This window comes from Emys orbicularis, chromosome 7 (genome assembly GCF_028017835.1).
Source record: "Emys orbicularis isolate rEmyOrb1 chromosome 7, rEmyOrb1.hap1, whole genome shotgun sequence".
NCBI lineage: Eukaryota > Metazoa > Chordata > Testudines > Emydidae > Emys > Emys orbicularis.
In genome coordinates, this window is record NC_088689.1 from 117,424,143 (window position 1) to 117,448,104 (window position 23,962).

Genomic DNA, 23,962 nt, shown 5'->3' on the forward strand with positions numbered 1-23,962 from the left:
ATGTGATGACATGCAGTGTGTTCTACTATCACATGCACAGCAGCCAAAAGAAGGTTGCCACTTTGAACAATGTAGCCTGCTGAGATTGTTGATTTGTGGTGTTTTAAAATATCTTTAGAATGATAATGATCGTAAATATAGAGAAGTGCTGGCTTAAATTTTCAAGGGGCTACAGGCGAGCAATAAAAAATAACTAATATGCATGCACTCAGACACATCAGCTATAAGGTGATTGATATAGTTTGTGCATTTGTATGGAGCTGTATCTGTTCTTACATTTCTCTACATGCCCATCATGCCACCATATTTATCTCTGCTCTGCTACCTCCATACCCAGGATGTAGGCCAAGACGTTATTCTAAAGCTCAGGATTTAGAGAACACGCAACAGTAAGATCAAAATAAACCATTTTTAAAGTCTAATATCTCCGGGGTCACCAAAGCTAAAGAATACCATTAGACATCAATGGAAAACCAGGATTTCCAATGAACGTGGTATAGCATTAGTTTCTAATCCCTAGTATCATGGATGTCATACCATGAATTGGTCATTGGTCCCAAGGGTTAGGCAAAAATCTAGGCCTTCCAGGACATTTACTATACAGAATATGGTACTCTCAGCCACTTATGGACTCTATCCTTTTGTCTGATGACCACTCCCCAGAAAGCTGAAGTTGCTGGAATCAAAGTTGGTGATTATTACTTATTATTTGTATTGTGGTAGCCACAGAAGGCCCCAGCACCGTGCTTGGCACTGTTAAACAGAACAGACATCCACGGCCTCATGGAGCTTACAGTCTAAGTATTAGGCCAGCTTGATACTTAAAATGCTACAACTGTGCCCGTGTAGTGCTTCAGTGAAGGCACTACTTATGCTGCCAGGAAGGCTTCTCCTGTTGGTATAGGCACTCCATCTCCCCGAGAGGTGGTAGCTATGTCGACGGAGAATTCTTCTGTCACTTTAGCGCTGTTTACATCAGGGAGTAGGTCAGTTTAACTGTGTCACTCGGGGGTGGTGTGTGGATTTTTCACAACCCCAAGCAACGTAGTTATCCCGACCTAATTTCCTTGTGTCGACCTGGTCTAGACAAGACATAGATATGACTGGGGAGGAGGAGAAGGCACAAGGTACTAATGAGACAAAACTGGATACCCCTCTCTTCTGCTTTTTCCCTATTCAGTTCTTTTATATCTCCCTCTTCCCATCTTCTCTCACTTGTTTCCTTCTCTACCTGCTCAGACGTTGTGCTATGTTAATCAGATGTAAAATATTAACTGTTGTATCTGGCTGCTTGAAATGGATAAAAACCTCAAGCTGTATTTTGTGTCAGTTTTATTCATTAAGACAAAACTCTTAGGTATTATATTTTGTAATGAAGTTTCTTTACAAATCTGTACTTTGTATTATTTTATAGGACACAAATATAATTATTAATATATATTTTTAGTAGATGGGGCAGCTGTATACCAGTATATGGACACACGCATATGTGCATGTGTGTGTTTGGGAGTGGGTGCGGAGCATTATCCTTGTATATAGCTGCCCATATCTTGGTGCCATTATTTTGATTGCACATGTCTTAGGGGGTGACAACATCCTATTTCAGGGGATCATACTCAACGGATAAGTATTTTGTCTCTCAGATGTTATAGTAAAAAATATAACCGCCACACACCTGCCTTTTAGATCTCAATTCATGTTGCAAATAAAGCCACAGGAAAACATCTCTTTTTTCTTCCATTTGGCTAAGAGTCAAGTTCTAATGTTTATTTCACAAAGGTTCATGTTTTGCCCCAGAATAACAAAGTTACTGGCCATAACATTTCATTTGAACTGCACTGGGTTACTGAAGGACACCTCTTGCACATTTAAAAAAAATAAAACATTCCTGATTTCATGCCAATTTGTTGCAAGTTTTACAAACGTCTTCAAGATGTGAAAGACAAAATTCTATCTATCGTCCTCTGTTGAGCAGAAGCAGATATCAGGGCTTTACAGTATGGTTCCCTGGTAGAGGAGAAATCAATGATGTGGAGTCTAGGTATAGTCTTAGTGCAACTTTTTTATTTTACACTAGATACATCAGTCCTTGAACAGCCATGGTCACAAACAGCACACAAGCAATCCACTTTCTGGCATCTCACTCTGAACACCAATGCTTGGCTCCCAAGGGGCAACTCTGCTACAAGAATTGACCCTAACTAGCAAGATTAAGGCAGAAAGCAGCTCCATCTTATTGCTTGTCGTAAGTCCCACAAGAAAAAACTACATAACAAAACTAACAATAATACAATCATTTTTTCCAAGACTGAACAGTGCTTGCACACTGAGAAAAAGAACATCCAGGACTATGTAACAGTGCCACCTGCTGACATAACATATCTAAATACAGCTACATATTGTCTTTCATTTACAGGGGTGATTAGTAATTCTTAATGACTCACTTTTTTGGGTGCCCCACTGGAAGTACCAATGAAGGACCTGATTTTCAAAGGGTATCTTATCAGCCCTTTCTAAAATCCAGACTCCTAGGCAGTGTCACAATCTAGGCATCCAAGATCACCAGACACTTTTGAAAGTCTTGGCCATAGTATGTGCATCAAAGGAATATGCTGAAAATGTCCAGCAGAAATTCAGTGTTGTAAATGTCTGAGGATAAAATTAGCAAATACGGCCCTCAATTCAGCAACCTGGGACACCAGGGGATGAAGAAAAACTTTCCAAAAATAAAGAACAGTAAGTGTTTTCATACTAGTTAACCAATTTTCACTTATTTTCTCTATCTGTGACTCTCTCAGTGATGCAGAGAACTGAATGCCACGAAGTATTAATTTTTTTTAAACAGAACTATCACTGGGGCGGACTCCCAGTCTTTATTCTATTTAGCAAGTTGAACAAAACTCACAGCCCTACATTTAAAGTAAAAACACAGTCAGGCAGATTTTCAGCTGGTGTAAATTGACTTAGCTTCTTTGACTTCAAGAGAGCTACACTGCTTAGCTCTAGCTGAGAATCAGGCCTTTTATCTCTGAGTTGATGCACAATTTCCCTCTCCTTCTCCCCACCCCATCCTTGTGTCAGAAGACCCCTGTTCCCACCTTAAAATGCTTTTGGACAGGAAATGGACTATCAGACAGGAAGTGGACTATCAGAGTTGATTTTACTGGAAACCAAATTCTCTCTATTATTGTATATTGGAATCTGTGAAGGAACACAAAACACAGTGTAAAAGAAGAACAAAGCAAAGAGTTTCACACTGGGACCTACAGTTATTTCTCCTCCGGAAAAATGACCACCTCAGTTTTCAGCAATGAGTGGCAACAGCCTGTTGTTATTACGATGGTTTCTCTGCAGGTTGGGTTGTTGAGTCAATCCCACAGATGACTTCAACCAAAGTATTCCTCTAAACAGCAACTGCTGCCACTATTTTATAATTAGAAGAAAATTAGTAGAAGTGTTAGCAAATAGCTCCCTGAAAGAAATGATTTTATAACACAAATGTCAAGTCTAAGACCCTTAAGCCTTTTAGAAACCACACTAAAAACCACACTGTGCTTTTGCAATACAATAAAGAAACAAACTAGACTGCAGGCTATATTAACTTACTGTTATATATGCAGAGGTGTAGGTCATAACACAACCTGTGGCTGTTACAGCTCACTTTGTTTGGTTCCAACCCAACGTATTTTGGACTTGCACAAAAAGATAAGGAGTGTGGGATCAGGCCTTCCATGTAAAGTTAAATTCTGCCTGTATATGGACCAAGTGGGGAATGGCAAGTAGGCCCTGGGACATGACTGCATAATAGAGGGAAATACCATCATATAAGTGTAGATAATTCTTATTTTAAAATACATCTTTATCCTATATCCTGTTGATCGTTTGCCCTATTACTGCATCCAACACAGAAGACAAAACACATCTTTCTAAAAGGACCAAATGCCAAGAATTGAAAGAAGCCCAACCAAACAAAACCCTCCAAAACAAACCTCTTTTTAAAAAATTCCATGCTCAGAAGAGACTAATTTGTTTTCTGGTGAAGATGATAACCTCTTCTCAATTTACTTGGGAATCCTGCAAGGTACTGATCAATGTTTCCTTGTCCCATTGACAGATCTTGAGACAGCAAACTTTTATTTCGATAGCTGAGCTTTTCTTCTATTACTGATAACCTGAGGTGGCTGAAAATCTCCAGTTCCCACTCCTGACTAATAGTACAATATGAAGCATTCTTAGAAAGCATCCCTAATGTTGCTCCCCTTTCACAGATTTTTACTCGAAATCAATCACAGGTTTCCTTATGTAGATCACTTCCTAATGAGACTCAAGAGCTAACTTATAAAGATATACAAAGAGAGACAAACTATAGTATACCAACGTGTAAACTAATTTTCATATTTCAAACTTTAGTTTCAAGAATTTTTTTAATGGTTAAATAAAAGAGTGGGTTTAGTGTTCATAAAAGTGAGAAACTAAAAGCGCTAGGTTTGGCTGAAACTACTTATTATTTGCATTGGGTATATATAATAATAAGGGACCTGAGCTCAGCTGTTCTAGGCACTGTATATATATACACCTCTACCCCGAAATAATGCGACCCGATATAACATGAATTCGGATATAACGCGGTAAAGCAGCGCTCCAGGGGGGCGGGGCTGCGCACTCCGGCGGATCAAAGCAAGTTCGATATAAAGCGGTTTCACCTATAACGCGGTAAGATTTTTTGGCTCCCGAGGACAGCGTTATATGGGGGTAGAGGTGTATAAAGAAAAGATGGTACCTGCTCCAAGACATACTGGGGCATTCATCCCAACTTCAATGCAGTTAAACCATGGATGAATTTGGCCAGTGCTGGTAGCTACCATAGTAGCTATCTGACCTAGCTCTGCTGATGCCCTTTAATCATTATCTGCAACACCACTCCTTGCCATTCACATTCATGGTTCTCTTGAGCGGAGAAGATCAGTCATCTTGAAATATATCAGACAGTTTGGTTATCTGGACAACTTATGTCTAGCCTTCAATCAATAAGATCACTTTCTATTGTAACCTAAGTCCGGATATTAATTCAGGCCTCCAATGTTGAGATGTGAGTGAATCACTATACCACATCTCTCTCTATTTTTTTTACTAGTAAATACAATAATAATAATAATAATACCCAGCTCTTACATAATGCTTTTCATTAGATCAGTAATTTAGATGTTAGAAAGAGACTTCCTGCTACTCTGATTTCAGAGTCATTGTTTTCAAATTTCACTGTGTACAATTTTCAGCACAGAAAAATTCTTGCCACTGCTGTCCATTTCACACCCCCTCCCCCCACATTGCTCCCTTTGGCTTATCACCAGGCACTGAGATATTCAGTCACATTTTCAATGTGTGTAATATCTAGGTTTAGGTCTCTATTCTCCTTCAATAACATGAATGGAGAGGAGTCAGATTGCTCCCCACACGTTGACAGCCACTGACTCGATGACAAGCTTTCCCTTTCCTCCAAGACAGGGTTGCATATTCAGGGAGGGATTGTGCTGTTCTCTGCGGTGTCCTTTCCCGTTAGAATATCAGGGAAATAACAGCATAAGATAACAGCGACCCTGTCTGCAATTTCTCCCTCCTGCGGAAGTCATGCTGCCAGGGCCGGCTCTAGGATTTTTGCCACCCCAAGCAAAAACAATTTTGGCCGCCCCGCCCCCCCCCATTTTTTTCTTACCCCACCCCCGGCCCCGCCTCAACTCCGCCCCTTCCCCAAATCCCCAGCCCTGCCTCCTCCCCCCAGGCTCTCAAGTCTCCCTCTCCCTCCCAGCTTTGAGAGCCTGGGAGGAAGGGGGAGCAGCGGCGCGCGAATCAGCTGTTTCGCGCGCCGCGGCCGCTCGGGATCTCCCCCTCCCTCCCAGGTTTGAGAGCCTGGGAGGGAGGGGGAGCAGCGGCACGCAAATCAGCTGTTTCGTGCGTCGCGGCCGCTCGGGATCTCCCCCTCCCTCCCAGGTTTGGGAGCCTGGGAGGGAGGGCGAGCAGCGGCGCGCGAATCAGCTGTTTCGCGAGCCATGGCGCGCGAGCGGCAGCAGCGGAGGTGGGCTAGGGCGGCCGGGGCACATTTTTAGGGGCGGCAGGGGCAGCATTCTGGTGCCGGCCATGCCGCCCCTAAAAATGTGCCGCCACAAGCACCAGCTTGTTTTGCTGGTGCCTAGAGCCGGCCCTGCATGCTGCCAAGGCAAAGGAGATACGAGGCAATCCTGCAGAGTCCCTGCCCTCTCTCCCCCACCCTGCCCAGATCTGTGGGATTTCTGTAGAGGTGATGCGTTTGGAGGTCCATTCCCTGCCTGCTCTGGAAAGGGACAAACCCCACCCTTCAGAGTGGATGAGTAGAAAGACATGCTAAGAGTTGAAACTCACTTAGTTTGACTAGCCCCTATGATGTGGGTTTTTCCTGCACTGGGGTGTTCTGGGACAGTAGGAATTTTAAGCCATGGCCGCACAGCTGTCACATTTAACTTTAGAAGAATCAAAACAGTCGAAGGAACAAACAAACATACAAATTCACTGAGCCAGATCTTCAGCAGGTGTAAATTGATGTAGCTCCATTAAGTCCATGAAGCTACTCAAATTTGCACTACTAAGAATCTAGCCTACTGCATCCAATTAGAAATGGACTCTTCTTTTTATTCTTATGTTGCAGACATTGGCGTTAGCCATACAAATTGTTAACTGTCAGAGCTTAGTGATGCAGGAAAGGTTAATCAGCTCATCACTCCTGTTCTAACCCTGCAGCTACCTCCAACCGACTTAATCTGTCAAATGCATCTGTGGCCTTCTTCCCATGATGTCGCTGCCTGACTTACTGGATTCGAAGATTCTCCCATATGCTACAAGTTACAAACATTCTCATTTCCCTAAGTCAGAGTCCAGCAAAAGTTGAGCTACTTTCTATTACTGATAGCTGAGGAAAGTGGGTCGGATGATAAACCAAATGTATCCGCTTCACTGTAAACACACTCACCATGCTGATAATCTTCAGTTAACCGGCCCTTGCTGCTCTTTACATGTCTTCCCTCGCTATGAAATTAAAACAGCTTCCATCTGGCCATGTGCAAAGTAACTTATTCTTGATATTTTGCACTCGTACACATACATGCTCAGATGTAGACGTAAGTAGGCATCAGATATATATCAGAAAACAACTATGTGTGCTTTAAGAACAGGAGTACTTGTGGCACCTTAGAGACTAACAAATTTATTAGAGCATAAGCTTTCATGGGCTACAGCCCACTTCTTCGAGAATGCTTTTGTTTTAATAACATTGAACTTTCATTTGTATTCAGAAAACTGCAAAATATTGTAACCTTTCTGAAATGGATCATGTTAAACTAAATTGGAACAAGTTGATGAAAAAGTGTTAATTAACCTGCTTTCATCTCATTGAGCATTTGTGTTTAACCTACAGGTCATCTCCTTTTTGAACTGCTGTATGGATTTGATCTTCAACGACAGGCAAATCAACTGAATCATCTATTGACAGTGAAATTAAGTGAGACCTCTTGAACCTGTTCCTTTCTCTGTGAGGGTAAGTAAATTCCTAAAACGGAAGGCATGAACCTTTTCATGAATTATTCTAAGGTTTTTTTTTTTATGGTAGGAGAGGTTATAATAATTCTTAGTCTTAACATGTGAGCTTGTGTAAATTTGTTAGCTATGCCTTGTGGGCGTAAGCTGAAAATACAGGGCAACAAATGGAAAAACCTCTCCTTTTCTACAGGGAATGTAGACATACAGCTGACCTCTTTTAAAAAGTCATTTTCCCATAAGTTTTACATACTGAAACAGAAATATTTAGAAACACAAGACACTTGCTCCAGTCTTGACATGCTTATTTATCTGTGCAATTATCTGGTTTAAAACCACTAATTGACTAAAAGAGTAAATGGGGGAGGAAAATCCTTCTGAATTTAATATTTAATAGAATAGACATTTCACAGCACCCAACTTTCTTTAAATCAGAGTTGGAAAGGCAAAATAAGAAACTGAACTGAAAAAAGAAGCTCAGAAGGAGTCAATATATTTTTATTTCTGCTGTTAAAAATATAACTTTAATAATGCTAGAGATAAGTCCAAAACTGGCAAGTAAGGTAGGTCAGAGATCTATGTTTTTTAATATCTCACTTTTCTCCAGTAAGACTTTTATCACATTAATGGCTAAATCATACTGATTGTAAAACAGCCAAAATGAAGCAATTAGTAAGGCCTGTGACAGCCATGGAGAATGAAATGCACAAGGTTTACAATGCAAGCCAGATGGATATCTTCAATATATTTCTTATTATCTGCTCATGGTAATATGTTCAATTAAACTAAATCAGTACTACAGAAGACCATTTGAATTGCCTGAAAAAATTAAGTGTCTGCTACAAGTTTAATGAGGCTAAACAGTCATATTATGTTTACAAGTTTTATTTGTTATGATCAGTAAGTGTTTACAAGAAAAAAAAGTAATCTATTTCATTTGAGCAGCCTTTCCTAAGTGATACTTTACACTTTAATTCAGCTGCCTGAGTGTGTTCTATTCACTTGTTAAATCCTTTAGGTATCAGAGTTCAATTTAAATGTAAAAAGGGCAAGAAACAAGCATTTTTTCTCAAAGCACTTTCTGTCCAGCAATGATCATAAATTAAAGGAATGTAGTATAACAATATACAGTTGTTAACCAATTATAATAGTTAACCAATTATGGGACTGAAGCAGCTCCCAGAGAAGTCAATGGAAAAACTCAGTAGTAGTTGGATGGGGCTTTAAAAGAGGGACATGTTCAGTAAGCCATTATGCTTGCTATAATCTTTATCAAATGTTATGGAAAGTTACTGACCTTTCTCTACTACAACACAGTGCTAATGGTCCATGGCTGTACTGCTTGTCATGTTGGCATTAAGAAAACCAAAAGGAAAAGACATTCTAACAAGAACTATGAGGATGGTAAAAATCACACATTCCATGGCACGCACACATTTTATACTCTGTGGGTTACATTTTCAGCAGTCCTCCTTAAAAGTGTCTGCAAAATTTGAGGGGGGAAGGGAATATGGTTCAAATGTTATAGCATGGATCCTGGGATCTGCTGTGTGACCTTGGACAATTTGCAATCTCTGTGCTTTAATTTACTTATCTGAAAAATGGAGATACTGAAATAATTCAATTTATTTTACCTCAAAAGGGTGTTCTCTGAACCATAGTCAATGTTTCCAAAGTACTTTTTCAGATCCACAGGTGAAAGGAGATGTCTAAGTTCTAAATATTATTAAATGCAAGTTTTGCATGCATAAAATTCATACCCCCACAAATTTTGATTTCTGAAGATGATTTCTGAATATTTGACCCTACATATATGATTTGGAATGGAAATGACTTGTGTCTCACAATGAAGATCCCAAAGTGGTCTACAATGAGACTATTCAACTACTGTATTTAGGAGAAGAAATGAATAATAGCTCACCCCAATTAAAACTATGGGGGAAATGCAGTAAGGCAACACACTGGAATTCTGCTTGAAATTGTAATACTGCTCTTGCAAAATGACACCTACTGGACATCAACAACACATCTTTCACTTCTATCCAACTACTGACCAGGCTTAGCTTAGAACAGTGATTTTCAACCGGTGGTCCGCAGACCCCTGGAGGGAGGCAGACTACATCTGAGGGTCCATGAAAGGTTGTCATTACCACAGAACAGTGGTTTTCAATCTGTTATCCATGGATACCTGGGGATCCGCAGATTATGTCTAAGATTTCCAAAGGGGTCCACACCTCCATTCAAAAATTTTTAGGGGTCCGCAAATGAAAAATGGTTGAAAACCACTGGCTTAGAAGATCCACTACCAGCACGACAGCCCCAGGGAGTATGGCTACAACAGTTTGGGGAGGTGACAAAGGATCACTGAAATGAATAACTTTCTCATTTAAAAACTTTTTTTTCATACAGTGTATGCGTTGGATCATATTTAATCCTACTAGAAGACACTTAATTGTATCCTAGAAAATAATTGGTGTCATTGGAAACAGTCCAATTAGGAAGAATGTACTCAGTTGCAATTTTATAGCCAAACGTTATTGCTTTTGTTAATTGCTAAAATTTAGTTTTCATTACTGATTTCTAACTGTTTATGAGTCAGAAGACAGGAAACATTTTTCAATACTTACACATATTGGTTAGTTTCAACAGACTATGTGAAAATTATCACAGTTTTCTTTAGAAAGTGGTAAAGAAATGCACAGAGATAGTCTCTCTACTGAAAACCAAAGTTGGAATCAATTTTATTTTTCTACTCCAAAACTAAACAAGAAAAACACAAAACCAAACCATGAATAAATCAGAGGTCAAATGTCTCTATATCCCCTGTATTTTTCCCCATCGAATTTTACCTAAAAAAATCTGGATTTGTTGAAGCATGAGATCAATAGTGGGTTTAAAAAAAAAAAAACATTATTAAGCCAAAATTGGGATTTCTTTACCCAAAATTATTTCTTTAAACTAGTATTATTTTTTATGGAATGCTCACATCTTACATATATACGATGAGTCCCCATAAAAATGGTCCTCCATTACTTAATAAAATATTTTAAAATTGTCTCCCCCCCCCTCTTTTGACCTTTTTAAAGTTCTTGATGATGGGTAACTGAATAGTTTTGGCTCTGATACTAGTTGACAATACATAGTGTGCCATCAAATATAATTATCAAAAACCAAGCCATAGGCAGCCCAAATTGCCTCTCTTTGATTGCTGGTCTACGGAAGCTATGCCTTTTTCTTACTGGGTATTGCGACACTGGCAAACCAGTATGCCCCTTATAGGGTTGTAATCAGGACAATTCACTTGTGTGTGGGTATCAAAGAAATGTTAATTAGACTAGCAATCACTAACTTGTTCATGTGTAGTGATAAGAATCAAGAGTAATTGCTAAATGTATTTGTCCGTGTTTACCTATATCCTGTTAGAAGTTTACCAATGTCACCAAATCAGCTTGTAGATGCTAAATCCTTTTCAAGTCTCTTTAGATGATGTATGTGACTGTACTCAACCAGCCTTAAAACCAAAGATGCGTATATAATGCATGAGACTAATGATAATAACTGATGGTCGTCAATTATCCATCCCTGTTATAATGAATGGCCAGCAATTACCTTATGTAAATCAATGTACAGTATCTGGTTTGTTTGTTTATGCATGGGAAGCAGAAGGTTAACTTCAAAGAAGTTTAACAATGAAGATCCAACTTGCTGTGACAATTTCTGTAAGGAGGCTTGTCAGCCTGCCGGAGAGCTATAAATACTGGACCTTGGGCAAGATCCTGCCATCTCTAGTCTGTTGAACTTTAAACAGGGAAAGTTTAAGCCATTGGACAGAGATGTCCAAGTAACTTCTTGGATTGCCCTGGATAATTCATGCAAGGACTCTAACAGACTACAGCTAAGCTATCATTTGGGCTCTAATCTTTTGTATGATCTAAAGACATTTATTTGCAAACTACCAGATTTAACATCACTGGTATTATCCTGATCTACAAACTGAAATCAACTGTAATGTACATGATTCATTTACCCTCTTAATAACAATCTTTCCTTTTCTTTTATATTATTAAAGTTTTTAGTTCCTAAAGGATTGGCTGTGTGTGATTTTTGGGGTAAGATCTCAAGTATATTTTGACCTGGGGTGCGTGTCTGACCTTTTTGGATTGGAAGAACTTTATATGTGATTTCTGCTTTTAATAATCGCAGAAGTCCAGTTGTCTGGGTGGTAAGCTAGGGACTAGGATGCCTAAGGGGACTGTGGTTTTAGCTTCTTGTTAACCAGTGTGGTGAGACAAGAGTTCAGTTTTTTTACCCTCTTGGTGAACTCTAATGTTGGAATAACTACCTTTTTTGTGGTGTCTGCCCTGAATGTGGCATTCTCAGGGGTGACCCATACCAGGCAGCATGACAGGTATATCACCCTCTAGTTCAACATTAAGTTGCCATTGAAACTTGCTCTCTTCTCAATGGCAGAGTCAGAGAGAACTATCAGGGCTCCTGGAAATGACAGCCTGATCATACTAACTTTCACAGTTCAAAGCAGACTTCCTGGCTGGTGCCAGGACGAACTTTTTAGGAGTTTAAAATTGGATGATGTACATCAGTCAGCTGGGAAAGAAATGTAAAGCAACTGCATGTCACAAAGCACCACCACCTCAAAACAAATCTCAGAGAGAAGAAAAAAAGCAGCAATTTATTATATTGATATGGTGAAAGACTGGGTCATAACTCACAGAGTATCTGTGAAGAGGATGCCAAGGTTCTAAAATCTTATTCTGGTAAATATGAAATATACCTTATGTCTGGAGCAAATTCAGACTTTTTTAGACAAAAATTCTATGGGGAATAATGCAAAGAGACATTTGACCAGTGATTTAGAATTCTTAAGTCAGACATTGTGGCTAATACTATGCAGACAGTGATGAAATGGTTAGAGGTAGTAAAGTATTGGATGCAAATTCTCTCCTAGGGAATATCTTCTTGATCAATAGCTGGTGAAATGCATGGTGATAAAATGCATGTGCAGTCAGTGATGAAAAAAAAAAGGGGCTACAAAAAGACAGCCCAAACACTTGCAGAAAATCTGCATTTTGTATATCCATAAGGCACAGAAATGTTGTAGTTAAAGACCTGCAAATGAAATAATATACCCAGAAAATGGTGGTCACTGTAAATTGTCAATAAAACTTGGGAGAGGCATGTAGATATGACTCAAACCAAGCCACGTAGATTTTTGACCAATACATGATAAAGGACAAAGTTGCTGAACACAACACATTTGTACTGATATAGTCAGCATTAATGTTTGAGAAATAGATCAGTCATGCAAAGGCCAAACATTTGCTGATCTCATAATGTTAGATTTAAACTTGACACTGGAGAGCCCAAAGAAACGTTATACCAAAGCACATGCTGTATTCAGCAAATTCAGCCTTCTGGTTCCATTGCATTGTACAAGTAAGAGTTTCTATGGCTATGGAACTGAATGACAAAGTATAAGGCACAAATATAAGCAGAAATGCAGACACACTGAGGACTGAGATTTTTGTTATGAACACTCAAGCATCTTCAGTTATGGACCTGGAGTCATAGAATCATAGAAGATTAGGGTTGGAAGAGATCTCAGGAGGTCATCTACTCCAACCCCCTGCTCAAAGCAGGACCAACCCCAAATAAATCATCCCAGCCAGGGCTTTGTCAAGCCAAGCCTTAAAAACTGCTAAGGATGGAGATTCCACCACCTCCCTAGGTAACCATTCCAGTGCTTCACCACCCTCCTAGTGAAATAGTTTTTCCTAATATCCAACCTAGACCTCCCCCACTTGAGCCCATTGCTTCATGTTTAAATCTTGCAGTTATTAAACTGAGGTTATCTGCAGATCCAGTTGACAACATGAAATCTGACACTCTAAGCATCATCCCACAATGAGAAGAATTACAATGCAAGAGTGATGAGACCTATGAAGGAGTTGCAAGGGTCTGAAAACACAACTGCAATGCAATACAGAAGAGGCTCCTTCTTTTAAGCAACCTTAGTGATATGTCTGAACCTAGGAAAAAAGATTGCTGTGTGTACTGGAGGTAAACTAGTTGGAACATTGTTTGATGGAAATGGGATCAAACCAATCCAGTTTAAATCATTCCAATAAAGAACATGAAACAACCATATAAAGGAGCAGAGTTACATCATGTTCTTGTAGTTAATTACTGTAGCTGGCAAAGTTTGCACCAAACTGTTTGAAATTAATGCACCACCATGGCCATACTAAAACAAGTCAATGAATTCCATTTAAGATAAAGAACATGACACTGCTTTCCATAATATGATGGACCTTTTCGCATGTTTACATAGTTTGAGTGTTAAGAACTGATATGATCATTCCATTTCTCCAAAGCTACAGGACTAAAGCATATTAAGAGGATCATGTACGTCAAAGTAATTTTGCCACAAACTCACGTAAGTATTTAGTGTAACTCACAGGCACCAAGCTGTATCGGAAGGATTATCTTATTTTGGGAAGGGAGCAGTAGCAAGATCATTTGCGTTAATGTCATTATTAGCTTGTTTACACGGCTCCCTCCTGAACCCCTGCGTGCCAGAGAAACTTCATTTGTGTATTAGTCATTGCTATCCGAGTGAGAAGGGATCTGTTGGTAATTAAGCCGATCTACAAGCAAATGGTATCCGACTTGTGCACACAAAATAACACATCAGGGAAGATGAAGGAAGCTGGTCCTCCCTTAGCCATTGACAATGCAAGGCTCAGGGGAACCAGAATGTGGAGTTGAAAGAGGCAGAAGACAGGAGTTGTGGTGCGCAGAGGAGCTACCTGGTTGGAAATAAGTTGCTACTGCAGTAACTGGGGCTACATCTACACTACAGGGGGGGTCGATTTAAGATACGCAAATTCAGCTACGCGAATAGCGTAGCTGAATTCGACGTATCAGATCCGACTTACCCTGTTGTGAGGACGGCGGCAAAATCGACTGCCGCGGCTCCCAGTCGACGGCGCTTACTCCCACCTCCGCTGGTGGAGTAAGCGCGTCGATTCGGGGATCGATTGTCGCGTCCTGACGAGACGCGATAAGTCGATCCCCAAGAGATCGATTTCTACCCGCCGATTCAGGCAGGTAGTGTAGACCTAGCCTGAAGAAGTTCCCTTTCCCAGAGTCTATCTACAGTTAATGTATTCAGCTTTGCTATTAAAATCTGAATTTGTCCTCCAGCAGCTCAGAGGTGCCACTATAAAAAGCCACTTATGTGACTACATTAAAGTACAAATAAGCCAGCATTTGACAGTATATGCCTAACACTGTTTACTCTATTTGTCATGTAAACACTCCAGTACTAAGTCTTTTTATGTCATGGAAGAATTGGAACATTTAGCCTCAGGTACAGCAAAAATGGAAAAATGACTGAAAATTAATATGTATATGCTGCATGTAAACACATCCTGTGTTCTACACATCTCCTAATAATATCTGCTGAATTGTTCCCTATCCATACAGATGCAATCCCTGCTTTTTAATGTAAAGGTCAAACCATACATGCAAGGTTTGCAAGAATTTGGGTCTCAAAGGCCAGGACAGTTTTCACTTAGAACTAACAGAACAAACCAAAAATGTATTCTGATTGGTTTGGAAAACCACTGAAGTTCAGAATTTCTGACAATGGCATGTTAATAAACAGCCCTATGGGCACCTGTCAGAAAGTTATATTTTTAAGACATCTACTCATGCATAATACGAATATTTATTCATCTCTCTGGTTGTTTGCCAGAGATTATTTTAAGCCTCCCTGGATCTGGTGTAACAGATATTATCCTTCCTCTCCTCCCCCTCCAAATCCTCCGTCCTTGCTCACCCTATATGTGACACTATTGGCATCCCTCTTCAAATTGGTAAGGGAGGGGGAAAGAGGGCAATAGGATTTAAAAAAGAGAAATGCTTATTGTTAATGGAAGAACACAGAAAGGTTAGAAAAGATGTCTTCTGATGTATGACCTTCACCGTTTTTTAATCAATGACATATGATGAGATCAAAAAGAATAAAAACATATCTTAAGGTCAGAGAACACATCAGCTGATAAATTAGTCCTTTTGTAGACCACAAAATTGAATTAAAATATGGCATTCAGAAATATTTCACCCCAACTATTACATGTGTTACTTAAGGCATAGAAACTCAGATATTTCAATGTAAAAATACAATACTTTACTCAGTCATTTAGAGTTCAGAACAGTTTTATGTGCTTTTATACTTTTTGTGGACTAGATTCTAAAATTGTGTTCACTGTTAATATCCATGTCTCAGACCTCAGGGTATATTCTCCGCTTCACACATATGTGTAGGTCCTATTAATGTTAATGGGATCAAGTTCCTACTGAGCATTGAAGATGAAAAAATAATACTTGCTAATCTCTTATAACCTTAACACAATGTGAAGTGATACTTAAACCATGTGATCAATAAAGAATGACCAGATGCAATATATACTTTTGCATTAAATAGCAAACAGGCTGCCTCTAATAATAATAATAAGGAAGAATTAGATAATTCTTAAATTACAAAATTACTAATTTTCAACAGCATCAGCTAAACAAAGTAATATTTTTAAATATTAACCTTTTATGAATGTACAGTCAGGGCCTGATTTGTGGAGGTGCATCTGACTTCAATTGGAGATGTGGGTCTTAGCATTTCTGAAAATCAGACCCTGTATCAATTATATTTAAAACTAAAGACCCAGGGTATGGGTCTCATCTTACTTATGCTGGTTTTACATCTGTGTAATCCTCTTCACTTCAATAGAGTTAGATTTGATTTACATCAAGTGAGATCAGAATCAGTCCCTAAGGGTTTGCCTGGACACCAGCTGGGCGCATGCTTCCCAGTGCAGGCAGACAGACTTGTGCTAGCTCTGCTAGCTCATGCTAACAATAGCAGTATGGCCCATTGCAGGTGGCTTGGGCTATCCACCAAGTATGTACCCAGTGGGTTGGGCGGGTTTGAACTTGGGTAGCTAGTCCAAACGACAGCACATGCCGCTGCCGCCACACTGCTAGTTTTAGCATGCTAGCTCGTGTCTGTCTACCCATGCTGAGAGGTATGTGCGCAGCTGCAGTGTAGACATACCTTAGGGGCAAATTCTGCCTCCATTGTAACCCCTCCTTAGGGCTGACTAGAATCAAATTTGTCCTCAGACACGGAGCTCTTAATTATTATTATTTAAAACAGTATGTTGCAATTCACACAAAGGTGAGGAAAGTGTGCTTCTATATCTGTAGAGGCAGGAGTGCTGAAACAATTTGTATAGTGGTGCTACTGAGAGCCATTGAACCAAACTGGGAACCCTGTATATCATGAAAACCAGTTCAAGCCAGGGAGTGTGGTAGCGCTCCCAGCAGCGCTAGTTCCAGCCCCTATGTATATAGGTTCTAATAACACTCTCATTACCATAGTAGCTGGGCACCTTCTAGTATTGAGCAACGTGACTGACATCTGTCATGGATTGTTCTCTCATCTGCTCCCCAGGGGGTGAAGCACGTACAGTGGAGTGTCTTGTTTGCTAGGGGTTTTGGTTGTTTTTGATAAATATACACGTTGCTGTTTATTGTTATGGGTCGAATTAAAACCCCACTGAGACGGATAGGTGTGAAACCACCCTTCAATTAACATAACTATTAGCATAAGCCCCTGTGTCAGACAAAAGACGTGTGTGAACCCACCCAGGAGCTTTTGGCCGAGTATTGTTTTGGGTGGGGATGTTTGGTGGGAGAGGAGGGGGAAAAGGTATCACACATAAACTGAGACCAGACAAGAACAGAGACAGAAGAGGCAAGAAAGCCAAGAAGGAGCGTGTAAGCACAGTGTGACCATGGACAAAGCTAAGATCTAGTGTGGCACTGTAAACCAAGAAACTGCTCCTTTTGTTCTTGGTTCCTTCTGCATTCAGAGACACAGGACTTTGTACCTTCCTTATAAATAACCAAAACTGCATCAAAGAAAATATCAGATTTCCATCAATTTCTACTTCCAACTGAAACATCTTTAGGGCCCTGAACAGGTGCTTGGTTGAAAAGGGGCAACTTTTTTTTTGTTAAAGAAGGCAAAGTCAAAGAAAGGAACCTTGCACTTGGAGCAGAAGCAGTGAGGTTTATGATGGTCCTTTTTTCCTGGGAGAGTTCATTCCATAGTCTTGGACTGGCCCCCAAGAAAATTCTGTGTCCCACTTGACCTGGCTATGCTTTGGGTAAGCGTTCTTCTCACATATAGCCACCATTGCACCTAATGCCTGACAAATGTCTCAAGTCTACCCCTGGCGCTCTTCTGACCTGAGATTGACAAGCAGGGTTAGTTGTATGGTGGTTTTGAGATGTCCACAAATGAGGGTTCGCACATTGGGATTCACACTCATTTGGTGCTTCCATCTTCAAGATCTGAGCCCAGAGTCAATTTCACCACTGACATAAGTGAGTGCAACTTCATCATAGTCCATGGAAGGGCCATTGCACCACCCAGTCACATTGCTAGCCTATCTGCTTTCTTCTACTAACATAGCGGGCTTAAGAACTGTATCCTTCTGTGTCAACAAGGTCGGTTGTTATATTCTGCTGTTTATGTTTTCCATGCAATAATAATGTATTTAAATTAGTACCTTAATTTACAAAGGATTCACAATTAGACTTTTCCCTAAGGAGAGACTATTGAGATCCAAATCTACAAGGGGCTGAGCACCCTCAGCTTCTACTAAAATCAATAGGAGCAGCGGTCACTCAGGGCGATCTCCTGTGCCTGCTGAAGTCCAAAGCTCCCGCTGACTTCAGTGGTGGGGCACAAAGCCTTCTGCCCCTTACAGGAGGTGCTCAGAACCTCGGGCAAGACTTTTCCTGCTGTCCTGTTCTCAGGAACTTCCAGAATTTCACTCACACTTATTTGTTATGCCTCTGCTTGAGGATAACAGGGATTAATGTTTAAGATGACTCTGGCAACCAGAGTCATCTTAAACACAGACCTACTGCTAACCTTAGGGACTTCCTGTTCAAAGACACTAATATCTGCTGAGGCACATGCTGTACAAACTGCACAAACTGGAAGTGACTATGTTAAGTCCAATTTATTTCTAAGACGTAATATAGTCCCCCTATAGCCTTAATTTTAAAATAAAAATTGCACAAAGGTACATGTACGAACGAAAAGAAATATGCATTATGCAGGTGTATTTGCCCAGTGCTGTCTTACTGTAGGGACTGACCCTTCAATTCCTACACATGTACCAGCCTCATCAATGGAAGTTCTACCTGGGAAAGGACTGCTACATTTTCAGATGGTATTGCAGAAGATCCCAAGGGGAGAGAGTCGGGGTAATCAAGCACAAAACACAAAGGGCCAGATCGTCAGCTGGTGTTATTCCGTGAAGCTCCATTGACTTCACTTTACACGTCAATTTACACCAGCTGAAGATTGCCCCAATATGCTTAAAAACGTTTCTAATATAAAGAGAAGCATGTGAAATTAGAGAGAGGGAGAAGATCTAATAATATCATTGGGACAGTTCCTGTCCTCAGACACACGTGCACACCCAATATTTTAGGGAAGATTTTGCTCCATGAACGTGCTGGTGCTTCATCACACACACACACACACACACACACACACACACACACACACACACACACACACACACACACACACACACACACACACACACACACACACACACACACAGTGTCATGGGGGATCACTGTTTTTCAGGGCCAGCTGTCCTGAGATTCATTGCTTAAACTCGGATTATAAAAAGCACCCATTTAAACTTGCATTAAAAGCATTTTTAAGAAGTCTCTGTATACTATAGAAATAATTGATAGGGAAAGCCTCTAAACCAATATTGTCCATCAATGCCAATATATGGGAGAATTAAAACTGACAGCATTAGAGCTCTGTGATTGATTACAAAATAATAAATCAATCTCTCCTGATCTGATTTTCCACAAATAAGAGAGAGATGGAGAGTGTTTATCAGTGTAATAATCTATATGCCTGTTGCCTATAATAATTCATCAGACACGCAACTTCTCATAACAGTGCATAACTTTAAAACATTTGTCACTGTCACCGCATTTAACAGATTTGAACTTTAAATCCTTGGTCAAACATTTTATGTTTACTTTTTAAAAAAAATTTGTTGAGAGAGAATTTCTGGGCATACACTTGGGATTCATGGGATGTATAAAGAATATCACCCAGTGGCAAGAATTATTAAATAGTGTTAAATAACACACTGAATATATTTTGGAAAATAAAAAGCTGTATTGCAAGGGCAAAAGTTGCATATTATTTTGTAAACCTGCATGTATTAAGAGTTTACCAGGACTTTTAAAAGGATTAGACATCTGCAGATGCATTAGATTAGATAAACATTTTTAAAGGACATAAACTAGCCATTAACTGCCTAGGGTAAAAAAAATTCCTCCATGGATAGTCTGACTTTAATGGATTTTAAGTTAAGCATGTAGTTCAAAAACTTTGCTGGATCAGGGCCACAGTGCATAACTGTTCATAATTAGTCATTAGGGAGGCAACTTCTTCTGAAGGGTCTAGTGCTGATGACTGTCAGAGGCAAGACAGTGGACTTAATGGACCATTCATCTGATCCAGTGCAGCAATTCTTATGTTCCTATATTTCATTCAGTTTAATCTTATATATATTACAAAACATAGTACCAACTTGCTATAAATATTATTCAAGACATCAAACAGATTTTACTGTTAACATATCTTTGGCCTCAGTGATACTTAACGGCATTAGGTAAGCTTTGATATTTGAGAATCAGCAATCTCTGTATACTCCATAGAGCCTTTCAGCAGAATGTTTGGCAACAGCTCCCATTGACTTCACCGGGAGCTGCTGAGATTCAGTACCACTCAGGTTCAGAGAAATTAAAAAGCGTGGAACATGTGTGGCTTCTTCTTTCTCTATTAGAGATTAAGAAAGAGATATCAGCGATGTGTAATAAGGGCTGTTGTTACCTTTCACCACCAAACTTCCAGTGCTGCTAGCTGTACCAAAATGGTTTGTTGCTACACAGGAATAACTTCCAGCATCTGCCTTAGTGACATTGACAATTCGGAGGCTTCCATCATCCATAATATTGATTCTGGAAAGACAATCAGGCATGAAGGGTTTTTTTAAGATAGCATAAAATTATTTTGAGTTTGTATCAATCATTTTCATTTTGAACAGTACACAGTCCATTGCCAGTTACAGAGGGCCCAATTCATAAATGCTGCATGCATCATTTACATGAGTTTTCTGTGTCTTTACCTGAGGGCAACTTTAATTTACACACTAGCAGCATGTGTAGGTTTTATGTGAATCTGCACTTTGATAGTCAGTGCTCACCGGAACAACTCTTGCAACATGTGGTGCACATGCTACACCTAAAAATCTAGAGTCAATTACTTAATACTGCAAAACCGAGTTCTTACAAAATTAGACTTGCTTTCTTTGATTTTTCTGTAAGACACTTTGTGGCTTCTAAAATAAGAGTACAAAAGTTACCAAATTCAGGGTGCATTTTCTGCTTATTGAACACCTAGCACCTGGATGTTTTAATTGCACTGTCATTCCATGGCATGTCTGACAGCACTGGCCTATACAATCATGGTTTGAGAAGTCCTGTAAACTTTCTCTCCTTTGCAATAGAATTCCTGCACCATGCAGTGTTATACCTTGCTTGCACAGCAGGGGGCAGCTGGATAACTGAATGTTAACATATAGCATGGGGGGAATAGATACTTGGTCCATTCTCTTCTATACATTCTGTTAGATTTAGGCCAGGACCGGCTTTAAGGGTTTGTTCATCTTACAGTGTCATTTTACTTTTTTTCTGTGCTAATCATTTTCTTTTTCACTGCTGCAACTCTCAATAAGGACACAGAATATCTCCATTCCTACTGCTGAAATTCCCTGCATCATAGGCTATGTACATAAATGGGAGCACCAAAAAGTGCTTAGAATGTTGATCCCTATACCATTAGGGTGGCAGGTACGCATGCTTGGGTGCTGTCTGGCTTATATCTAATTCAGCATGCTAAAGCCCAATCACCGATTGTGTGGCAACCCTGCCCACACTTGGCACTTTCTCACATGCTGTGGGGTTATCACAGCCCAGCTTCCATTAAAGTGATTCACTTTCCCACTCAGTGCCTTACTTACGCTTCTGTGATAATGCTCATGTATTCCTCATCGAAGCCTATTTGTGCCGTTAACTCTCCCGACACCCGGCATCCACACTCATGTTATGGAGCTGACATCATATCCATTCAAATATAACCAGCTTTCCATGGAGTGGTAAATCTGTCAAGACCCAGCAAATGCTGGGTTTGGGGGTCCCTGAGAGTTTCACTCTCTCCGAACCCTTTCCAGGGGAAATCTCACACCAACACTATTGAGTCTCTTTAGCAACATGTTGCTTTTCCCTTTCTCTGTTTGTTCAGAAACTTCTGAAATATTCTCCACATTGTGAGCCAATAGAATTTAAGAGGAATTCTCAGAGCTGAATTAACTTTTTCCTTGTACAACATATGATCATAGAATCAAGGAAATGTAGGGCTGGAAGGGACCTCAAGAGGTCATCTAGTCCAGCCCCCTGGGCTGAGGCAAGAACAAGTAAACCTAGATTACCCCTGACAGGTATTTCTTTAACCTGTTCTTAAAGAAGGATGGGGATTCCATATTTTCCCTTGGAAGATTAAATATCCTTATAGTTAGAAAGTTTTTTCTAATATCCAACCCAAATTTCCCCTGCTGCAAACTAAGCCAGTTATGTCTTGTCCTATCTTCAAGAGAGATGGAGAACAACTGATCACTATCCTCTTTATTTGAATTCCTTCCTCAATTTTCTTTTTTCAAAACATACCCATTTTTAAAAAAAAATCTTTCCTTACAGGTCAACTTTTCTAAACCTTTTATCATTTTTGTTGCTTTTCTCTGGACTCTCCAATTTGTCCACATCTTTCTTAAAGTGTGGCAACCCAAATTAGATAATACTCCAGCTGAGGCCTCACCAGTGCTGAGTAGAGTGGGGCAATTACCTCTCATGTTTTACATACGATACTCCTGTTAATACACCCCAGAATGACATTAGCCTTTTTATTGACTGCATCACATTTTTGACTCATGTTCAATTTGTGATCCACTATAATCCCCAGTGCATGGAGTACCAGAGACATTTTCTGGAGGAAGGCTGAGGAGTTGGCATTGGAGGAGCTGAATGTACGCCAGCAAAACTAGATATTAAAAGTAAGGAAAAGAACAGAGCTGCACATGTTCAAGGAAAAGGACAGTTGTGTTCAAAAGCAGCAGAAAAGTCCTGTAATGTATTTTTAACTATAATCCACCATTTCCGTCATCATCAAACCTTCTGTCATGTCATCTACAAATGTGAGTTTCTTGCCATTTATCATGTGTGCATATTCATCTGGCCCCTTCCCAGGTGAAATATTGGGAAATATTTCTTCCACGGGGCTCAAGATGAGGTCAAAGCACATCTGTCTGAGCCATTTACGGAACCTTCTCAGGCGCATGCAGAGTTGGATGTGACAGCTACCAACAATCACTGTGCTGACCAAGGAGATGTTTCAGTCGCAAGAGCCAGTGCTAGTCCAGCCCTTGTGCCACTTGTGTGCTCTGTCAACGTGCACAACGAGGAGACAGACACCACCTGACATGTCCACTGTCAATGCATGGAGCTGGCTAACGCAGTGGCAGAGATTCTGAGCTTGCTGCACGATGCATCCACAATGGTAGCTGTGCCATCACGTGGAGGCTAGATAGCAGGAGCTATGGGTAGTCTAAGTGGTACCTGGCAGGCAGGGGCAGCTCCAGGCACCAGTGCAGCAAGCGCGTGCCTGGGGCGGCAAGCCGCGGGGGCGGCCTGCCAGTCGCTGTGAGGGTGGCAGGCAGGCGGCTTTCGGCGACGTGCCTGCGGGAGGTCCGCCGGTCCCGTGGATTCGGCAGCAATTTGGCGGTGGGGACGCCGATGGCATGGCACCAGCGGACCCCCCGCAGGCATGCCGCCAAATCCGTGTGACCAGCGGACCGTCCCCAGGTGCACCGCCAAAAGCCATCTGCCTGCCGTGCTTGGGGCGGCAAAAAACATAGAGCCGCCCCTGTTGGCAGGCTAGAGAATACATTGCGTGTGTTTCATTAGTGTGTGCAGTTTGAATAGCTTAGGGATTTGCATCAGGTCATTGCAGTCAGCTTTAATATTTTTACTTTGTTGCAGAAATCTAGTGCCCCATATTAGATTCTGTGCTACCTCCCCAATAATTAGAGGAGACTGTTATGCTGTTACTTGTCTTTACCCGTATACTGCCACATATCAATGTACGTGTGAG

The 23,962-nt window shown here is 40.5% G+C and overlaps 1 protein-coding gene across 1 annotated transcript in view; it reads right to left on the bottom strand.

Moving 5' to 3' along the window:
- Positions 1–23,962, bottom strand: part of LOC135881964 (contactin-4) — a 346,117-nt gene that overhangs the window by 49,801 nt on the left and 272,354 nt on the right. The window contains exon 11 of the mRNA XM_065408738.1: positions 20,591–20,718. Within this exon, the coding sequence (XP_065264810.1) occupies positions 20,591–20,718 (128 nt within the window). The remainder of the gene's footprint in view (positions 1–20,590; positions 20,719–23,962) is intronic.